This window comes from Pseudopipra pipra, chromosome 13, assembly GCF_036250125.1.
Source record: "Pseudopipra pipra isolate bDixPip1 chromosome 13, bDixPip1.hap1, whole genome shotgun sequence".
In the NCBI taxonomy this organism is placed as follows: Eukaryota; Metazoa; Chordata; class Aves; order Passeriformes; family Pipridae; genus Pseudopipra; species Pseudopipra pipra.
This window is the reverse complement of record NC_087561.1, coordinates 204,224-219,782: the sequence shown is the minus strand read 5'-3', so window position 1 is coordinate 219,782 and position 15,559 is coordinate 204,224. Positions and strand designations below refer to the sequence as shown.

Sequence of the window (15,559 nt, the reverse complement as noted above, 5' to 3'; positions counted from 1 at the left end):
CCAAGGTGGCGACGCCGGCGCGTGCGCAGTCGTTGGCAAGACGCCGGCGATCACGTGGTAACTGAGGGCAGCCAGGAGAGGGACCGGCGACGCATGCGCGGTGGCTCTCGTGCCGGCGCAGCGCTCCCTGGTCGAGTTAAGGGCCGGTTCCGGCGGCAGGGCGGGACTCGCGGTCTCCCGTCCCTCCCGGGGTGTGTGTGGGGGGAATAACATGAAGATTTTTTGGGGTGAAAGCGCAGAAATTAGCGAGGAGAGGCGCTAATTTGGGTAAACTCGGTCACCGGAAGTAGAGAGCGACCGGAAATCCTCCAAGGCCCCCGGCCCTGGGGCACCCATAAAAATGATGTCGAAATAACTAATGAGAGACGCTTGCAACAGCTATCAGGTGAACTCCCTGGTGGAAACTGCTGGCTCTGGGGCTGAGCTCTGAGTGGATACAGTGGGGATACTGTGGTGTCAGGAAGAACTAGTGTTCTGTCATGCACTGCAGCACCAGTCAAAGCTCTGTGTGTTGGAGTTCGGCTGCCTGGGGAAAAATTCAGTTTTTTTGTTAAATATTCAGTGTCACTTCTTGGTATGTAATAGACAGCAAGCTCATTGATTGCTATGAAACAGGGTTGGTCATTTATTGCCTTCACACCTCTGCTTTTTCTTTCTATAGCATCTTATTAAGGGCTTTCTCAATTTTTGCCTCCCTTTCTGGCAATATTTTCTGGATACTTCCTTTAGTGATCTGATGTTGGCAGCAAATGAAACTAGTCATATGCTCAAAATGCTGGCTGCTCAGTTCTTATTTACTGCTGGCCTTTGATTCCTGTGCCTTTTCATGCTCTGCAAATTCTGTTGGGAAGAGAGGCAATAGTGAGCTCTCTGTTGTTAGATGTGACAAGGTTTGTGTGAAGATGTCCTAGCAGCAGAGCAGAATGGATATTAAAAGAGAAATTGCTATTAGAAATAAATGCTGAGCCTCCTGTCATGCTGTGTATAATGTGTTCAACAGCTGCAATTTGTTATGTCTTTCTTTCCTTAACAGAAGTGCACACATTTGAGGCTTTGGATAGTGACCCAATGCTAGTGAAGTTAATTGATGCTCAAGTGTCCTGTGGGTGGTAGAGTTGAGCTGAAGCTTGGAGCTCAGGTAAGTATGTGTACATACACATGGAATAGAACAGCAGATCAAATGGTATAAGAAAAATAAAGGAATATCAGATAAATATATAGAGTAGATTAATACACAGAATGCAGATTCAATATAGAATGTCTATGCCAGGCCAACAGAAGATTCTGTTCCAATCTTTTATATTTTCTCTGCTTGGAATCTTATTGAAACAGAAAATGAGTTTGATTTGAGTGTAGTCCATGTCTTGGGGACAATGATGATTGCTGTGACTTTGACACACTTTTCCAATCAGGTTTAGAAGCTTTCAGTAGCAGAGAGCATAGGCAGCTCATAGCTGTGGATGGAAGCAGCTCAAGTGAAGTGTTCAATGCTGTAAAATAGCTGGGAATCCTAGGAAGGAAAGGCTATGAAATAATTTCAGTTGGAGATGGTGCTCTCTCCTGCAGTAGGCAGGATAGGATGATATGGTCCTATCAGCCTGATGTGCTTATGCTTCCTGGAAAGAAGCTTAACTGCAGGTGGCTGAACAGGCTGAAAACCCAGTGCACTGAAGGATTTTTCTTTTTCTCTGTAGGTGATGCTAGCAAAGAATCTGGATGTGTCTCAAGGGCTGGTGAACGGGGCACGAGGCGTTGTTGTAGGATTTGAAAGTGAACAGAAGGGTAAGTGAGCTTCTTGATCTCTTGTTGAAGGAAGAGGGGGAAAAATAACAAAACGATTTTTCATTGATGGCTGATGACTTCTCAACTTTGTTTACTGCCTGGTAAGAATAATTAGAGGGAAAGCAGGGAGGAGATCTCTGCAGGCTTGGGGCTCTCACCAGCTGTGATGTCATGCACTGCATCAGCTGTAGCTATCTATGGGCCTCTTGTGTTTGCTTTTCTGTGTTGTCTAGATGTGGGTGCTCATTTGCATTTCCTGTTTTCTTTTGTTCAAGCAAGTTTTTGTTTGTTTTTTCTCAAAGAATAATGTTCTGCTACCTGCAATGTGTATTTTTCTCTGCATCTCAGCTGATAAATTACCTGGCTTTAATTCTCCTGCCTTAAGTAGGTGCCAAACATCATTTCAGTGCATGCTATTTACTGTCTGCGGGTTTAGGTTTGGTTTAGGAGGGGGGGAAAAAAGTGTTCTTAGGCTGCTGACTTCCTGGCTTTTGAGTGTCAGGAATACATCTCTGTTTCTCTCCTGCTCCCATTCCTACAGGGCTGCCTAAGGTGAGGTTTCTCTGTGGGGTCACACAGGTCATAAGAATGGAGAAATGGGTCTTCAAAGGACCATCAGGAGTTCACCTGAGTCGTCAACAGCTGCCTTTAAAGTTGGCATGGGCCATTTCCATTCACAAGAGTCAGGTGGGTGTCCTTATACAGCTGTCTAAAGACTTGCACACCATCATAAGCCTTATTTCCTGGGTGAGCTTGCATTGCTGGTAAAACAGAAGGGAAAGCTGAAAGGCCCTTGTTGGGGGGGGAACTCCAGAATATGTGTGTTTAGCTGCACCTCTTCTGCTCATGATACCTGCCTATAGGGTCACAGATGGACTAGATACACTGCTGGAGTTTCCATGGGGTGCTGCCATCTGCATAGTTGGTGTTGGACTATAAAGCAGCATTATTTACCATTGTGGGCTGATGAGAGCAGTGTTTCCTTGAGAGTCATCAGCACTAGAGACCCTGAGGTTTACAGTATAACTGAGGCAGCTGCCAGAGCCACAGCTCTCTTTGGGCTGATGGTGGTGTGTGTTTGGTTTTTTTCAATGTAACAGTGTAACTTTCTCAAAGTTCCTTGCCTTCCAGAAGGCTTCATACACTTTGATGAATACTGGTCTTGGAAACCTGTGAGTTTGTTCCCATGCCACTGCTTATTGTTCCTGTGCCACTGTTTAAACCAGGGCAGGCTGTAAATTCTGCTGTGCCCAGGACAGCCCTGCAGACAGGCCTAACCCAAACTCTCTGATCTGCCTGAGGACTGCTTGAGAATGGTGACTGCTCTAGTTAACTACTAGGAGTGAAACCAGCAGGATTTCTTTCCCTGCTGTGTTGATTAGATGGGATTTATGGAGTTTCATGCAACAAGAGGTTCTCTGGAGTTAGTGGATTCTACTATCTGCTAGCAATTTACTGACAGTAGGAAACTGCCTTTCCTTTCTGATTCTCGTCTTTTAATCAGTTACACAGTAAAACAAAAGACTTCTTTGTTTTTTTCTTTTTTTTTAATCAAGCCCTTACACCAAGAACGGTACCTTTGACAGACTCACAGGTTAGTGTTGGTACAGCACAGTGTTCTTGTTTGTTTGTTCTGTAACAAAGTTCTCTGTGTCTTTGGCAGGGCATGTCTTTAGATTGTGTGGAAATCTCCCTGTCTCGTGTCTTTGAAAGTGGGCAGGCTTACGTAGCCCTCTCCCGAGCCCGCAGCCTTGCAGGTCTCCGTGTTCTGGATTTTGACCCAAAAGTAGTGAGAGCTGATCCTTCTGTGCTGCACTTCTATAGACAGCTGAGGCGTCATCAGCTTTTAACCCAGGTAAAGAAAAACCTCATGCTAGCAAAGCCTGCTTTGTGCTACCAAGATGAGAGGTGTTGGCCCTGAGATGCTTCTTTTTCTTCCTAAGCAAGACCATTCAAATTAAAACTTGTAGTGGCAGGAGAGATGAAACTGCAGAGAGAGCATGTGGCAGGGCAGCTCTTGGTGGTAAAATAGCTACAGTAGTTTTGGGATTGTATAAAACTACCTGGCACTGTGGGTGAAAGGATAGGTTGAGATTCTTTGGTCTTCCTCTTGCAGTAAGGAATGAAGGGGAAGTGGGCACAAAAGAAATCTGTTCCTTTTTTTTTTTTTTTCATGTCTTCTTTCTCCCCAAAGGATTCACTACACACCTATTCAGATGCTGATGAGAAGGAGAATGTGAAATGCAGCTGATAATGTTCTCCTGGTTTCTGTGAAGTGTCAGCACAGACAGCTGAGATGCAGTGATCTTGCTATTGAGTATATTTGATAACACAGGTAAAGTCAAAGGAATTTTTTTAGCTGTTTGCTTCATTCAGCTGACTCTGGATATATAGAAGTGTAGAGGATTGGTTAGAAATGCGAGGACATATGAACATGGCTAAGGCTATGGATGAGCTGCTAAAGTATAAGACGCAGTCTGACTAGGCCCATGAGAAAGTCTGAGATAGCAGGGCCGTGAGAAAGCAGCAACGTCCTTGGGTGTTCTAAATTGAGCTGAAGAACAGGAGCTAGGCATTACCAAAACAGAGACACTTAACGAGCCACCTGTGTAAACAATGAAAGACAGTTAAGATGATATCAGCACCTAACTGAGCACCAATAATGAGCCTAATTTCTGTAATATTCATGAACCTATTATAGAGTGTATATTAAGCTGTTGTCAATCTACAATAAACGAAGTTCCTGGATTCTCACATTGAGGTGTCTAGAGCTTTCCGTCGCGACATAGAAGTATCCCCACCTTGTGCCTCTGGAATTTGGAAGGCTTCTGCAGCCCCCTTCTGAGCCCACAGACCTACGTAAGCACTTCTGTGTCACAGATGCAACTCTAGCAAACAAAATGACTGAACAAGGATGTTCCTGAAGGACTTTCCTATGGTTCTATCCTGCCTGCCTAGTTGCATTTAATCCTCCACATATATAGACTGAAACTTGTGTCCCTTTCTTCAAGTATACCACTGTTGTGAGATGGAAGGTGTCCGGATGGATTGGACCAGTTCACAGGAGCTGCTGACACAAGGGAAAGCAGTGCTAAGTATCTGGAATACACACTTGATTCTTCTGCAAGCAAGGAGCTGGGCTATTACTTTACAGCATGCTGAGGTGTTCCAGATGCTTGACACCAGGAGGCTTTGCAAAACTTCCTCCACAAGCAGAACTGCCAGTTACATATTGCTTGTTATGCTGATATGTAGTGTTTTTATTAGTCTGTTGCATAAGATGTGATTTTTATTTTTTTAACCCTCTGAGATGAACTGGCACTGTTTAAAGACAGGAGGAATTCCTACATCTTATACCTGTAATTATGGAACTACAAGAATTGTGAAGTTCTGTTACTCCATTAGGGAGAAGATGGGTACTGGTGAGAGTTCCTCTTGTTAAAACATGAGGCTTGCTCAAATGAAAGTTGTCCCTGGAAAAAACCTGTCTGACTAATAAGGTGGAAGTTTAGTGTGAAATAGGGAATAATGGCTATGGACATGTGAAGTGAGCTGTAATGTCACCTGTTTCAGCAAAAGCAGAGATAAGCAGAACTAATATACTGTCTTAATTAAGGCAAAGCTTTGGTCTTTGTATTTTAGCACTTTGTTTAAAGCTTAAGTGACTTGTATATTTTAAAATGTTTAACATCTTAAAACATGACATAACATTCAGCTGGAACTCATCTCTTTCAGGGTTATGTCTCTAACAAAACCTCTGCTGTGTGAGTGAGTTGAAAGTCACTTCTTGGCAGCTGCTCTCCTTAAAGCCAGGAAAGGATGTTGATTAGCCAGTGGTTAATATAGCAGAAAACAGTTTTAATAGGATTTCAAAATGCATATTTTAAGTGGGGGTTGAGGGTTTTTTTTCTGGGCTTGAAAGGTAGAGTTTTGGAGGGAGTCATAGTAGAAGACAGAAGTGTGACTATTATTCAGAGGGGCTCTTAATGTATCAGCACATTGTTTCTTCAAAGAAGTCTGGTGGGGAGTGGATGAAGTAGCTGGAACCTGTGGAAGACAAGCCCTTTCCCCCTCACACTGCAAGCTGTAAACTTTTTAAATTATTTTTTTTAAACAACACATCCCAATTCTTTGAGCTGGATGTAAGCTGTTTGTCCACCTTGGGGAGAAACTGAAGATTAACTTCTCCCTGCCCACACAGCTGGCAAGGAGGGTGCTGGCACACTAAAGCATCATTTCTGGTGCAGATGAGCACTGAGGTGTGATTGTTTGGCCTGCAGCTTCCAGAGCTTCCACTAGAGCTGGGTGAGGGCCTGACTGTTGCAGGCTGTGTCCCCCAGCTGACAGTGCCAGTACCCAGGTGGGGTGCCCATGAGCACGGTGTGCTCAGATTCAGCCCCCTCCTCCTGTGGTAGGACACAGGGGGTGCAGGTGTGGCAGGCTGGCTCTAGCCTTTCCTTGGACACCTCTTGTTCCCCCAGCTGCTGTGTCCCCATCTTGAAGCACTCTTGCTCTTTCCTCATGCTGCTGTTCTGCAGTGGGTGCCTTGGCACAGAACCTGTGCTGTGCCACTCATGCCTCCTGTGTAATTCCAGCTGTGCCTCAATGTGCATCCTCCACCTTGGTGTGGGTTGAGTTTTTGCTTTTGTTCACCCCCCATGCCCCTTGTGCAGGTGGCAGAGGCTGTGGGTACCCTGATCATCAGGGCAAGGCTGTCCAGGCAGGCAGGGATGCCCAAGGGGTAGCCTTAAAGCCTGTATGCTTGGTCAGGGGGCTGGGCTGGGTCCAGTTTGCACTGTTTTTAGAGATGGGATGCTGCAGTATGAGGGCTTTGTGTTGCACTGGAGGTTGAGTTGTGGGATCTGAAATGCCCAGAATGTCAGTGGGTTTTACTCTTGGGGTAGACGGCTAGGAAGGATATGCCAGGCATGTCCAGTCATACACAATACATTGATTTACTGACAGGTTGCATAAGAGTGATGAGATAATGCAGGCTCAAATCCTTTAACATCTCTTAAAAAGTTCCTGTATTGCTGCAATGAAAAGATAACTTAGAGTGTAGGAGTGGTGATTATGCAAATAAACTTCTAATTGTGATTTTAAGAAGCAACTCACTTGACTGTAGTTTTCCTGGATATAGGGACTGAAATCTTTCCAGTTGTGTGGCAGTTTTTTTGGTGCCAAGCTGAGGTTTGAGATAAAATGCTAAACAGAACTTAAAGCTGGAAAGGCTAATCAATATTTCATGTTAGTATTAAATATACATGAAATATTGTGGTTGCCTTCTCAATGATGGAACTGTGGGAGCAGAATAGTGGTGGCTTTTGAAGGGCTGGAGCTGTTCTGAGGCCAAAAGGGGTCTGTCTGTGTAAATTTTGGATGTTCTTACTTCCAGCTAAAGCAGATGCCATCCAACACCTGACACACACAAATGATCGATATTTAGCATCTGCTCCCCACTCTGGTCACATCCATTGATGATCCATTCAGAGTTAACTCCTTGCAATTATCATAACAAAGACTGGGGATAGACATGCATACGTGGTACTAAAACTGAATAACCACAAAGTATTTCGCACAGGCATTCTCCAATTTTCTCTTCCATTTATGGATAATAACACTATTTGCAGAAAGGGCAGCAAAACTTTTCTCCGGGGATTTATTTATAACACACAGTCTTGCTTACTCAAATGTAAATAACAGGCACCGCGACCCGTCTGTAGCCAGGGTCTGGGCGTGTGCCCGCGTTGGAGACCCCTGTAAGCAGGGCGGCAGCCTGTTTGGCTGTTGAATGGTTTAGGATACAGGAATCTCTTCCCTGAGGTTAAAAAGCCTTTTAATACATGGTATGTTCTCCGTGTGTTAGTACTTCTCTGCTACAATCAAGTTACTTTTCAAACTCTTTTTTCATAAGCTTAGCGAATTGCATTCATTCTGTCCTTCACAGTAGGGCTTTTTTTCAAGCATTCAGACAATCTTTGTGGCTTTCTTCTTACACCGCCTTCATTTCTTCCACTGTTAGAAACACTTGACACCTGACTTGTAAGCAATATTCTAGTACTGGCTTCATTAAAAAAATTGCCTTCCTATTCCTACACACTGCCTTCCTGAATAGATTTTAAAAGTCTTCTTAATCCTGTTTACCTCACACACACAACAGTGTGTTGACTCAGTTGTTCAACATGACTTATAAGCACTTTTCAAAGTTGCTGTTTTCAAGGATACTGTTCTCCCCTCCATACTTAAAAATTTTATTTTTTAGACATACAGCTCTTCATGTGAATATATTAAAACAGCAGCTAACTGCACGGGTTTATTCTCTTTACCAAACTATCCATGTTACTCTGTGTGACTTCAGCATCATTATCTGTCATGCTGTCAAATTTCTGTGTCATCTGCATATTTTGTCCATGGTGATTTTATATTTAAATCCAGGGGATGCATAAAACTGGCATCACTTTTCTTTGAGTGCTTTCCTTTGGAAGACACAATTTTAAACAGCCTCACTGGATGATTATTTCTCACTGGCAATATTTTTCTAACCCATCAGTTCCAGACTGTATGTGCTACAGTGCCAGCTATTTTAAATGAGCAGTAGCATATTGAGCTCGCTAGATTAACAAGCTAACAGTTAAAGCATATGATATCTCCACAGTAGGATTACACCTGTAATCTCTCAAAGAGTTAAATTAGGCCTATTGTCTATAAATTACTTGTATTAATTTAATTCTTCATCACTGAAATCCTTTGCCTTTTTCCTCTATTGCACCTGGATCATGTCAGGTTAACAGGCCCTTTAACTACAAGTCCTTCATAAATATTCCTAAGTTATTCACAGGCTTCATGCTTCTGTAATTTCCCGAGCATTCCAAAATTCATCTCAAAAATCTGGTTAGTGGGTGTGAAGTGCCTCAGCCAAAGGCCGAAAACGGTGCTCCGGAGGGTCACCAAGGCCCCCTGAGGGTGCCCTGAGGGAGACGGGACGGGGCGGGGCGGGGCGGTCGCCATTGGCTGCTTTTCCCGCCCTCCCCCCAGCCCCCTCAGCCGCCTCAGGCCCCTCAGGCGCAGTGTCCCGGCACTCCCCGGTCCGTGAGGCGCGCGCAGGTAAAAGGCGCTTTGGAGAAGCTCAATAGAAGGTTGTGGAGTCGCTCTAGAGAAGATTTTGGGCTGTTACAGGCGTAATACAGTGTTCAGCAGCAGCGTCAGAAGGGCAGCACGGTCTTTCAGAGGAGTTATTGAGGAAAAAGCTTCTTGAACTTCGTCACCCTTGGTAAGGTAAGACAAAGGGGACTAAGAGTTTCAGAGAGGTAAAGCTGAGGGAACTTGGAAAGCACATGCAGGGGATGTTTTGAGGGAAGATCTCAGGTAAAGTGTGAGGGACAGACTGAAAATCTTGGAGGGAAAAGCTGAGTAGGGGACATTTTGGGGGTCAAAATATGTGGTGTCCCGAATGTCACTGAGGGGTTTTGAGGGTCACAAGAGGAGGAGGCTGGTGCCCCCGGTTTCACTGAGGGGAAGGAGGATGTGCTATGTGTCAGAGGGGCAGGCAGGTTTCCCGCATGTTGCTGAGGGGAGAGGCAGGTGCCCGATGCGTCCCTGAGGATCTCTGAGGGGGAAGAGGGTGCCCCGAGGGCTAAGCGGGTGTCTCCTGTGTCCCTTTAGGGGCTGTGAGGGACACAGGGCGAAAAGGGTGCTTTGAAGGGTTACCGAGGATCCCTGAGGGTGCCCTGAGGGAGACGAGACGGGGCGGGGGGGGCGGTCGCCATTGCGCTGATTTTCCCGCCCTCCCCTCAGCCCCCTCAGCCCCCCCAGCCCCCTCAGCCGCAGTGTCTCCCGCCGCTCCCCGGTCCGTGAGGCGGGCGCAGGTGAAAGGCGCTTTAGCGAAGCTCGAGAAAAGGTTGTGGAGTCGCACTAAGGCAGATTTTGAGCTGTTACAGAGGTAATACAGAGTGTTGGGCAGCAGGGTGTTTCAGTAGAGTTATTGAGGGAAAAGCTTCTTGAACTCCGTCACCCTTGGTGAGGTAACACAGAGGGGACTGAGAGTTTCAGAGAGGTAAAGCTGAGGGAACTTGGAAAGCCCATGCAGGGGATGTTTTGAGGGAAGATCTCAGGTAAAGTGTGAGTGAGGTGAAGTGTGAGTAAGGTGGTGAATAAGGCACAAACGCCGCCGGTGACACAATCAAGTGCCAGGGCAGAATTAAGGTTTATTACAAAACAGTTTGGTTTAAATACAGCGCTTAAGCATGTCACATGATCTTCCAAACAATGACAATCAAGTATTGACTGAGCATGTGTGAGAACGTGGAAAACTACAACTCCCATAATTCCTTGCCACATCTCCCCTTCTCTAAATAATTAACAAATTGTAAAACAATACATTTTTTAAACATCCTTAATGTAACCAATCTTATCTTAACTGTTTATAAAAACCAGGACCTATCATCACAAGGCCTTTATTGAGCTGTTTACAACTTTATTGGTTCGTGCAATATTCAAGCAACCTTGAATTACTCAGGGTTTGTAGATGTGTAGAATCTTTTATCTGAGGGTAATTTTGTGTGATTGGGTAAAGGCATCGTCTTTATTTGAAAGGGAAATGTGTTGGGTTGTAGATGTTGTGTTTGAAGTAGTGTTGTTTGAGGTAGTGTTGTTGAATGAGTGTTTAAGATATCTTGCTGTAAAGTGTATTTGCATTCACACACATACATATCTCCACTCAACTTTCTCATTCACATTCCGGTGGCCACTGTTTCATTCTCTCCTAACACATGCATTCTTAAACCCTTTATTGTGTTTGAATCATGGAGTTTTGGGTTTGTATTGGTTACTGTTTGTGTGTTTCTTTTGCTTCTGTTTATTTATTGCTTCTTTGTGATTGTTCCTGTTTTGAAGAAGTATTAATGTAGATTTACACATATAGGGACCAGACCCATATCTCTTTCCCTCCCCTTTTTGTGTTTTTACAGCATGTTTCTCAATGTGTGGTGTGTTCCTTTTACTATTGTTGGTTATGTTTCTTCAAATCCAATTTCTTCACTCATTTTCTCTGATGATTGTTTCAGTTGTGAGGGAGGGCTAATATAAGGCCTGACACATTTAGAAGAGATCCTTTGTAATTTGGTACCCTTGGATACACAGGCATATATCCTCCCTCAAGTTCTGAGATGTACTGGTCCTGACCATTGCCTAGATATTAGATTTTTAATCATAACTGGTGCTTTGGAAGATGAAAGTATTTGAGTTTTATGTTGGTATTCATACCTGCTATGGTTTGTATCATCACGGTTTAAGAAATTTAGAACATATGATGCTTTCCATAAGCGTTCCTGGGGGCTATATACCAACTCCCCTCTTTTTTGCCTTTGAAGCATTTCTTTTAGTGTGCAGTGTGCTCTTTTTACAATTGTTCTGTGGGTGTGGAATGGAATATCCTCTGATTTGTGAGATCTGTTTTAGCTTTTGTTGAATAACATACAGGATCATTGTTTCTGTTTATGGTTTTTGGAATGTTTGAAATTGCAAAACAAATTAGTATTTGGTAGTATCTTTTGCCTTTTTCTAGTGTGTTGTATTATTCTATCTGGAATGTGTGTGAATGGATGTGTCTTATGTAAGAGTTAGATTTTGTGTGATTAACAAGGAATTATGTGGTGTGTATTTTTCTAGGTAAATGAGGGTTAGTGAAATCTCGAAGGAAGGAGGCTTCGAGATGTGAAAGTAGCATAGCATGAATCAATTATAACCATTCATAGGTTAATTACAAAACAATTTAAATGTCTTGCATATATGAGTAAGTTGTAAAACTTATACAGAGTCCCGGTCCACGGTTTGTACCTTATTGTTCCGTTGTCTTCTTTAGTTTGTCCAGATGTAGATGGTCTTAGTGTCCCATTTCCTTACTACATCTTTCGTTGTGTAGTTTTCTTTGTATTGGAGATTCCATTGTTGGTCCTGTTAAATTTTTTTTTGGAATGTTTTACAGTCCCCATTTCTTAATAATATCAGTTAGAGCAACTGTAACCAGGTTTAATTCAGTCTCTCAGGTATTGCAATTTACAAGCAGCTATTTTGCACTCTTGTTGACATTATGTATGTTGTTCTGTGATAGCAAAATGTTTTGAGAATGTTTGAATGTAACAAATATGGGGATGTTTAAGATTCTATACTTATTATTTGAATAACATTGTTATGATAATTGCACGTATGTGGATGTATTTGAGAATTTAATAACTTCTAATAACTTTTATTTTTAATAATTCAAATAAAGCTACTGAGAAATTAATGAAAAAATAGGGAAAAAAATTTTAAAGCTGTAGTGTTCTGGTTTTGTGGAAATAAATGTTTTTGGTTAAAATGACACCAATTTACATAGTGAAGGGCAATAGCAAGAGCTTGTAGGCAACAAAGAGAATTTTTCTCTCTCTTTACACTAAGAAGGTTTCAAATCTTCTTTTTCATCTTGAGTCCAGCAATTGATTGGTAATCAGCATGCAATCTATGCTGAAACAATCTGTGGGTAAATTTATTTAATTCAAATTTATCTCCCTAGTAAATTGCTTATGTTGCTCCAGTTTTTATAATATGTGTAGCAATTTTGTTTGCTGATTGATAAAAGGTTTATCTTGCATTCTTTAGCATAGCTAGAAGAATATGAAACTGCTAAACCTAATGAAAGTTTTGTATCAGCCAGTTTTATATTTAAAAAATATGAATTAATGAATATATTGGGCTTTAAAATGGTGAGATGCTAAATTTTATTCCATGTGTAAATGTTTTTAAACTATTTTCTACCCTTTATTTCTATTGTTAAGAAAACAATTTACAGTACTTTTAAGAAAACTGATTTGAAAACAATAAAGAAAAAACCACAAATGTTAGAAGTAAAATTTATATTTTCTTGAAAATGTAAAATGCAGTGCTATGAGTGAATAGTTAACAAAGTTTTAGTTCGCTATGTTTTGCTTTCTTTTTCCCATACTATGTAAGAAAGGAGATTTTGAGTGAGAGATGAGAGGGGTTTGCTTGTTGTTTTCCTCACCAAAAGGCAAGTCACTTGTTTGTTTAGCCAAAGAGTTAGTAGGAAAGTTTTTATAGGAACAGGAATAGTGGTAGAAGATGACAAAATCTAATTCCACCCAGTTGTTAAGCAGTAAACCATTGTTATGTTTGAGGGGCAACACATTATTTCTTGTTTTGCAAAGGCAATTATGCAAGAAGTGGTTTTTATCCTTTTCTTTAACTCAAAAAAGTCATTTGTAAAATCTTGGTTTTCAAAAATTCTAATCTTTTTGCACTCTGAGACAGGGGTAAAAAATATGAAAATCCATTTTTCTCTACTTTGAGAGATTGATAGATTAGTGCAAGGGTTTTTGTACGTAGCAAGGCTGTGTTTATATGGTTTTCTAGTGTTGTGGAAATGCATCACCTCTTTTTTAAGGAAAGGCCACTGTATCATGGATTTAGGGCTATTTGTTTCTTGGGCCACTTGTGGGTTTAGCTGCAATGAAACTGCCTTTGGGAAAAATCCACTGTTAATTGACTTCCTCTTTGACTGAGGCAGCCTCTGTTCTACAGAATGGGTGATTTCAGTGGGTCCAATGAAAACAGGGTTAATGTCTGGGCTATTGCTGGTTACGATGTCTCTGTTTTGTTTTGGGGGTGCTAGTTTAAGAAAACTTGTTAAACAGGTTTGGATGTTTTTTAAGAGCCATTGTGAGGTTACATCTGTTCTGTTGTTAAAAATGTTTGATACTTCTGTCTTTGCCTCCCATTCTAATTGTTTAATTTGAGTATAGGCCAATTTATGCACGTTTGTGTTTTGAATGGATTTGGAGGTGTGTATTGCTGTATGTTGCAGCCTTGTGAGGCATCTTTGGGCTTGTGTTGTATGAGGGATTTGTTTGTTTTGCTTTATCAAGGCTTTTGCAGTGACTGTGTGTAAAGGGTTATGTGTTTCTGCAGTTGAAATTGTAATTGGTTGTTTCTTTGCTACTTGTTTAGGTTTGGCTTTCCATGTTGTGTATGGCATACTGTCTAACAGCATTTTAAAATAGTGAGAAGTAAATACTCGATTTAGGGTCCCTCCTAGTATTTCTGTTCTTCCCCCCTGTAACACAAAAGAACCTTTTATAATAGTAGATAATTTGTCAATTAGTAAAGTTGTCCTTTTGTGACTTAGTAAGTTAAATATGGTAGCTGATAGATGTATGTCTGCTGTGTTTTGCAATGTTACCCTTAGATTGTTGGTTGTGTCAGTAGGTGGATTGTGTTGTTCCAGCTGAAATTCTCGCAGCATAAAACCAGCAGCTGCTATTGTTAGCAACGTAGCCAATATATATATTGTCCATTTTAACATTGGTAGCTTTGACTTCACTGATGGTCTCGGCTTGGGCCGAGGAATATGTTTTGTGTTTTGTGTGCTTTCCCACTCTGTATTCTCTTCTTCGAGCTGAAGTAGTAGCTGTAGCCATGTTTGCTGTTCTTCCTCTTCTGCAGGATCCAAAACTGCTTGTCTTCTATCTGGTTCTCTCATCTTGCTGAGTTCGGTTTGCCACAGCTCGGCTAAGATTTCTAGGGTGTCAATTTCTAATCTTCCTCTTCCATCAGGCCGTCTTCGGCATAGAAGCTGTTCTGAGGCTGGCAAGGGCTGTGGGTTGGTTTCTTGGTAGGAGTGCCACGGTGGTGTTTTAACTGTTGTGCATTTGTTGGCTGTTGGTTGAACTGGTGGTGACGGAAGAGGCACTTTAACTTGCGCCTCATGACAGGAGTAAGCTGGCTGTGTCCATTGTTCTGCAGAAGTCTCATGGCAACTGCGCGGCCAAAGAGAGTTACTGGACCCCCCTGACCCCGCAACAGCAGTCCATCCGTTGCCCCCTCGTCGCAGCCCCTGCAGCTGATGCTACTGCTGGTGCCCTAACCCAAGTGAAGTTTGGAGGGATTTGTGGAGGTGGGGGGACCTGTGGGAGGGTGGGTGGGTGGGTAGTGGCTTGGAGATCTCCCTCTGGGGGTGTAGGGATGTTTCCCTTCTTGGGGAGGAGCTGCTGTTTCTCAGGCTCAACTGTGTCCTCCTGCCTTGGCAGAAGCTGTCGGAGAAGAAAGAAGAGACTGGAGTGCAACTTCGAGGCAAGAGCGAACAAGAAGAGGAGCAGCGTCAAGCTGAAGAGGGGGCAAAACAGAGACCCTCTGGGCAAAGGCCCCTCCCTTGGCATCCCCGGGGCAGGGATCCCAAAGAGTCCGGCGGGCAGCTTCCGGCTGCGCCGGCCGGCTTGGCGCTGGGCGGACCTCCCTGTAAGCAGGGCTGGGTCCTTTGCTTTGCTTGGCGTTGGCCTTTTGCCATCGCGCTCCTGTGGCTGCCCGGAGAGAGGGGCAACCGCCCTGTAAGGAGGGCGAGAGTGCCCGCCTCCGCGCCCGAGGGGGGACACGGAGCTCTCCCGACCCCCGGCCCGCCCGCCCCGTAAGCGGGGCAGGGCTTTTTCCCTTGGCACCTTTGGTGCCTGCTGGCGGCCCCTGGCCAGAGTGACCCCCCGTAGTCGGGGTGTGTCACGGCCTGTGTCCCTTGCCCCTCAGCACGCCGAGGCCCTTCTGGCCCGCGCGCAGCCCGGGGCCACTAACGGGCTTCTCTCCGTCCTCGGGAACAGGGGGCGAGCCCGAGGCTCTCCTCCCCTGCTCGGCGGCAGGGCCGGCTCCCCACGGCTTGGCGCACAGAGCTTGCTCCCTCTTCTGGGACGTTCCCCCTTTGTGTCCTTGTCCCGTCGGTGTGAGTGAGCGAGCGAGCGAG

The 15,559-nt window shown here is 43.8% G+C and overlaps 2 protein-coding genes across 5 annotated transcripts in view; both read left to right on the top strand.

Annotated features, from left to right (window-relative positions):
• Positions 1–15,559, top strand: part of ZC4H2 (zinc finger C4H2-type containing) — a 69,022-nt gene that overhangs the window by 16,403 nt on the left and 37,060 nt on the right. The gene's annotated exons all lie outside the window — the stretch shown is intronic.
• LOC135421231 (ATP-dependent DNA helicase PIF1-like) lies at positions 140–5,503 on the top strand. Of its 3 annotated transcripts, none has more exons than XR_010433932.1 (7): positions 140–385; positions 1,034–1,138; positions 1,695–1,782; positions 2,324–2,469; positions 3,446–3,637; positions 3,977–4,117; positions 4,544–5,503. XR_010433932.1 is itself a non-coding variant. In XM_064669474.1 (6 exons), the coding sequence occupies exons 2-6, from the start codon at positions 1,088–1,090 to the stop codon at positions 4,031–4,033; spliced, it is 534 nt and encodes a 177-aa protein (XP_064525544.1). In that variant the 5' UTR covers positions 142–385; positions 1,034–1,087; the 3' UTR covers positions 4,034–4,132. The 3 variants fall into 3 exon arrangements, 1 of the variants encoding a protein (XP_064525544.1); XR_010433931.1 differs by having other exon boundaries at positions 4,484–5,503; XM_064669474.1 differs by lacking the exon at positions 4,544–5,503 and having other exon boundaries at positions 142–385; positions 3,977–4,132.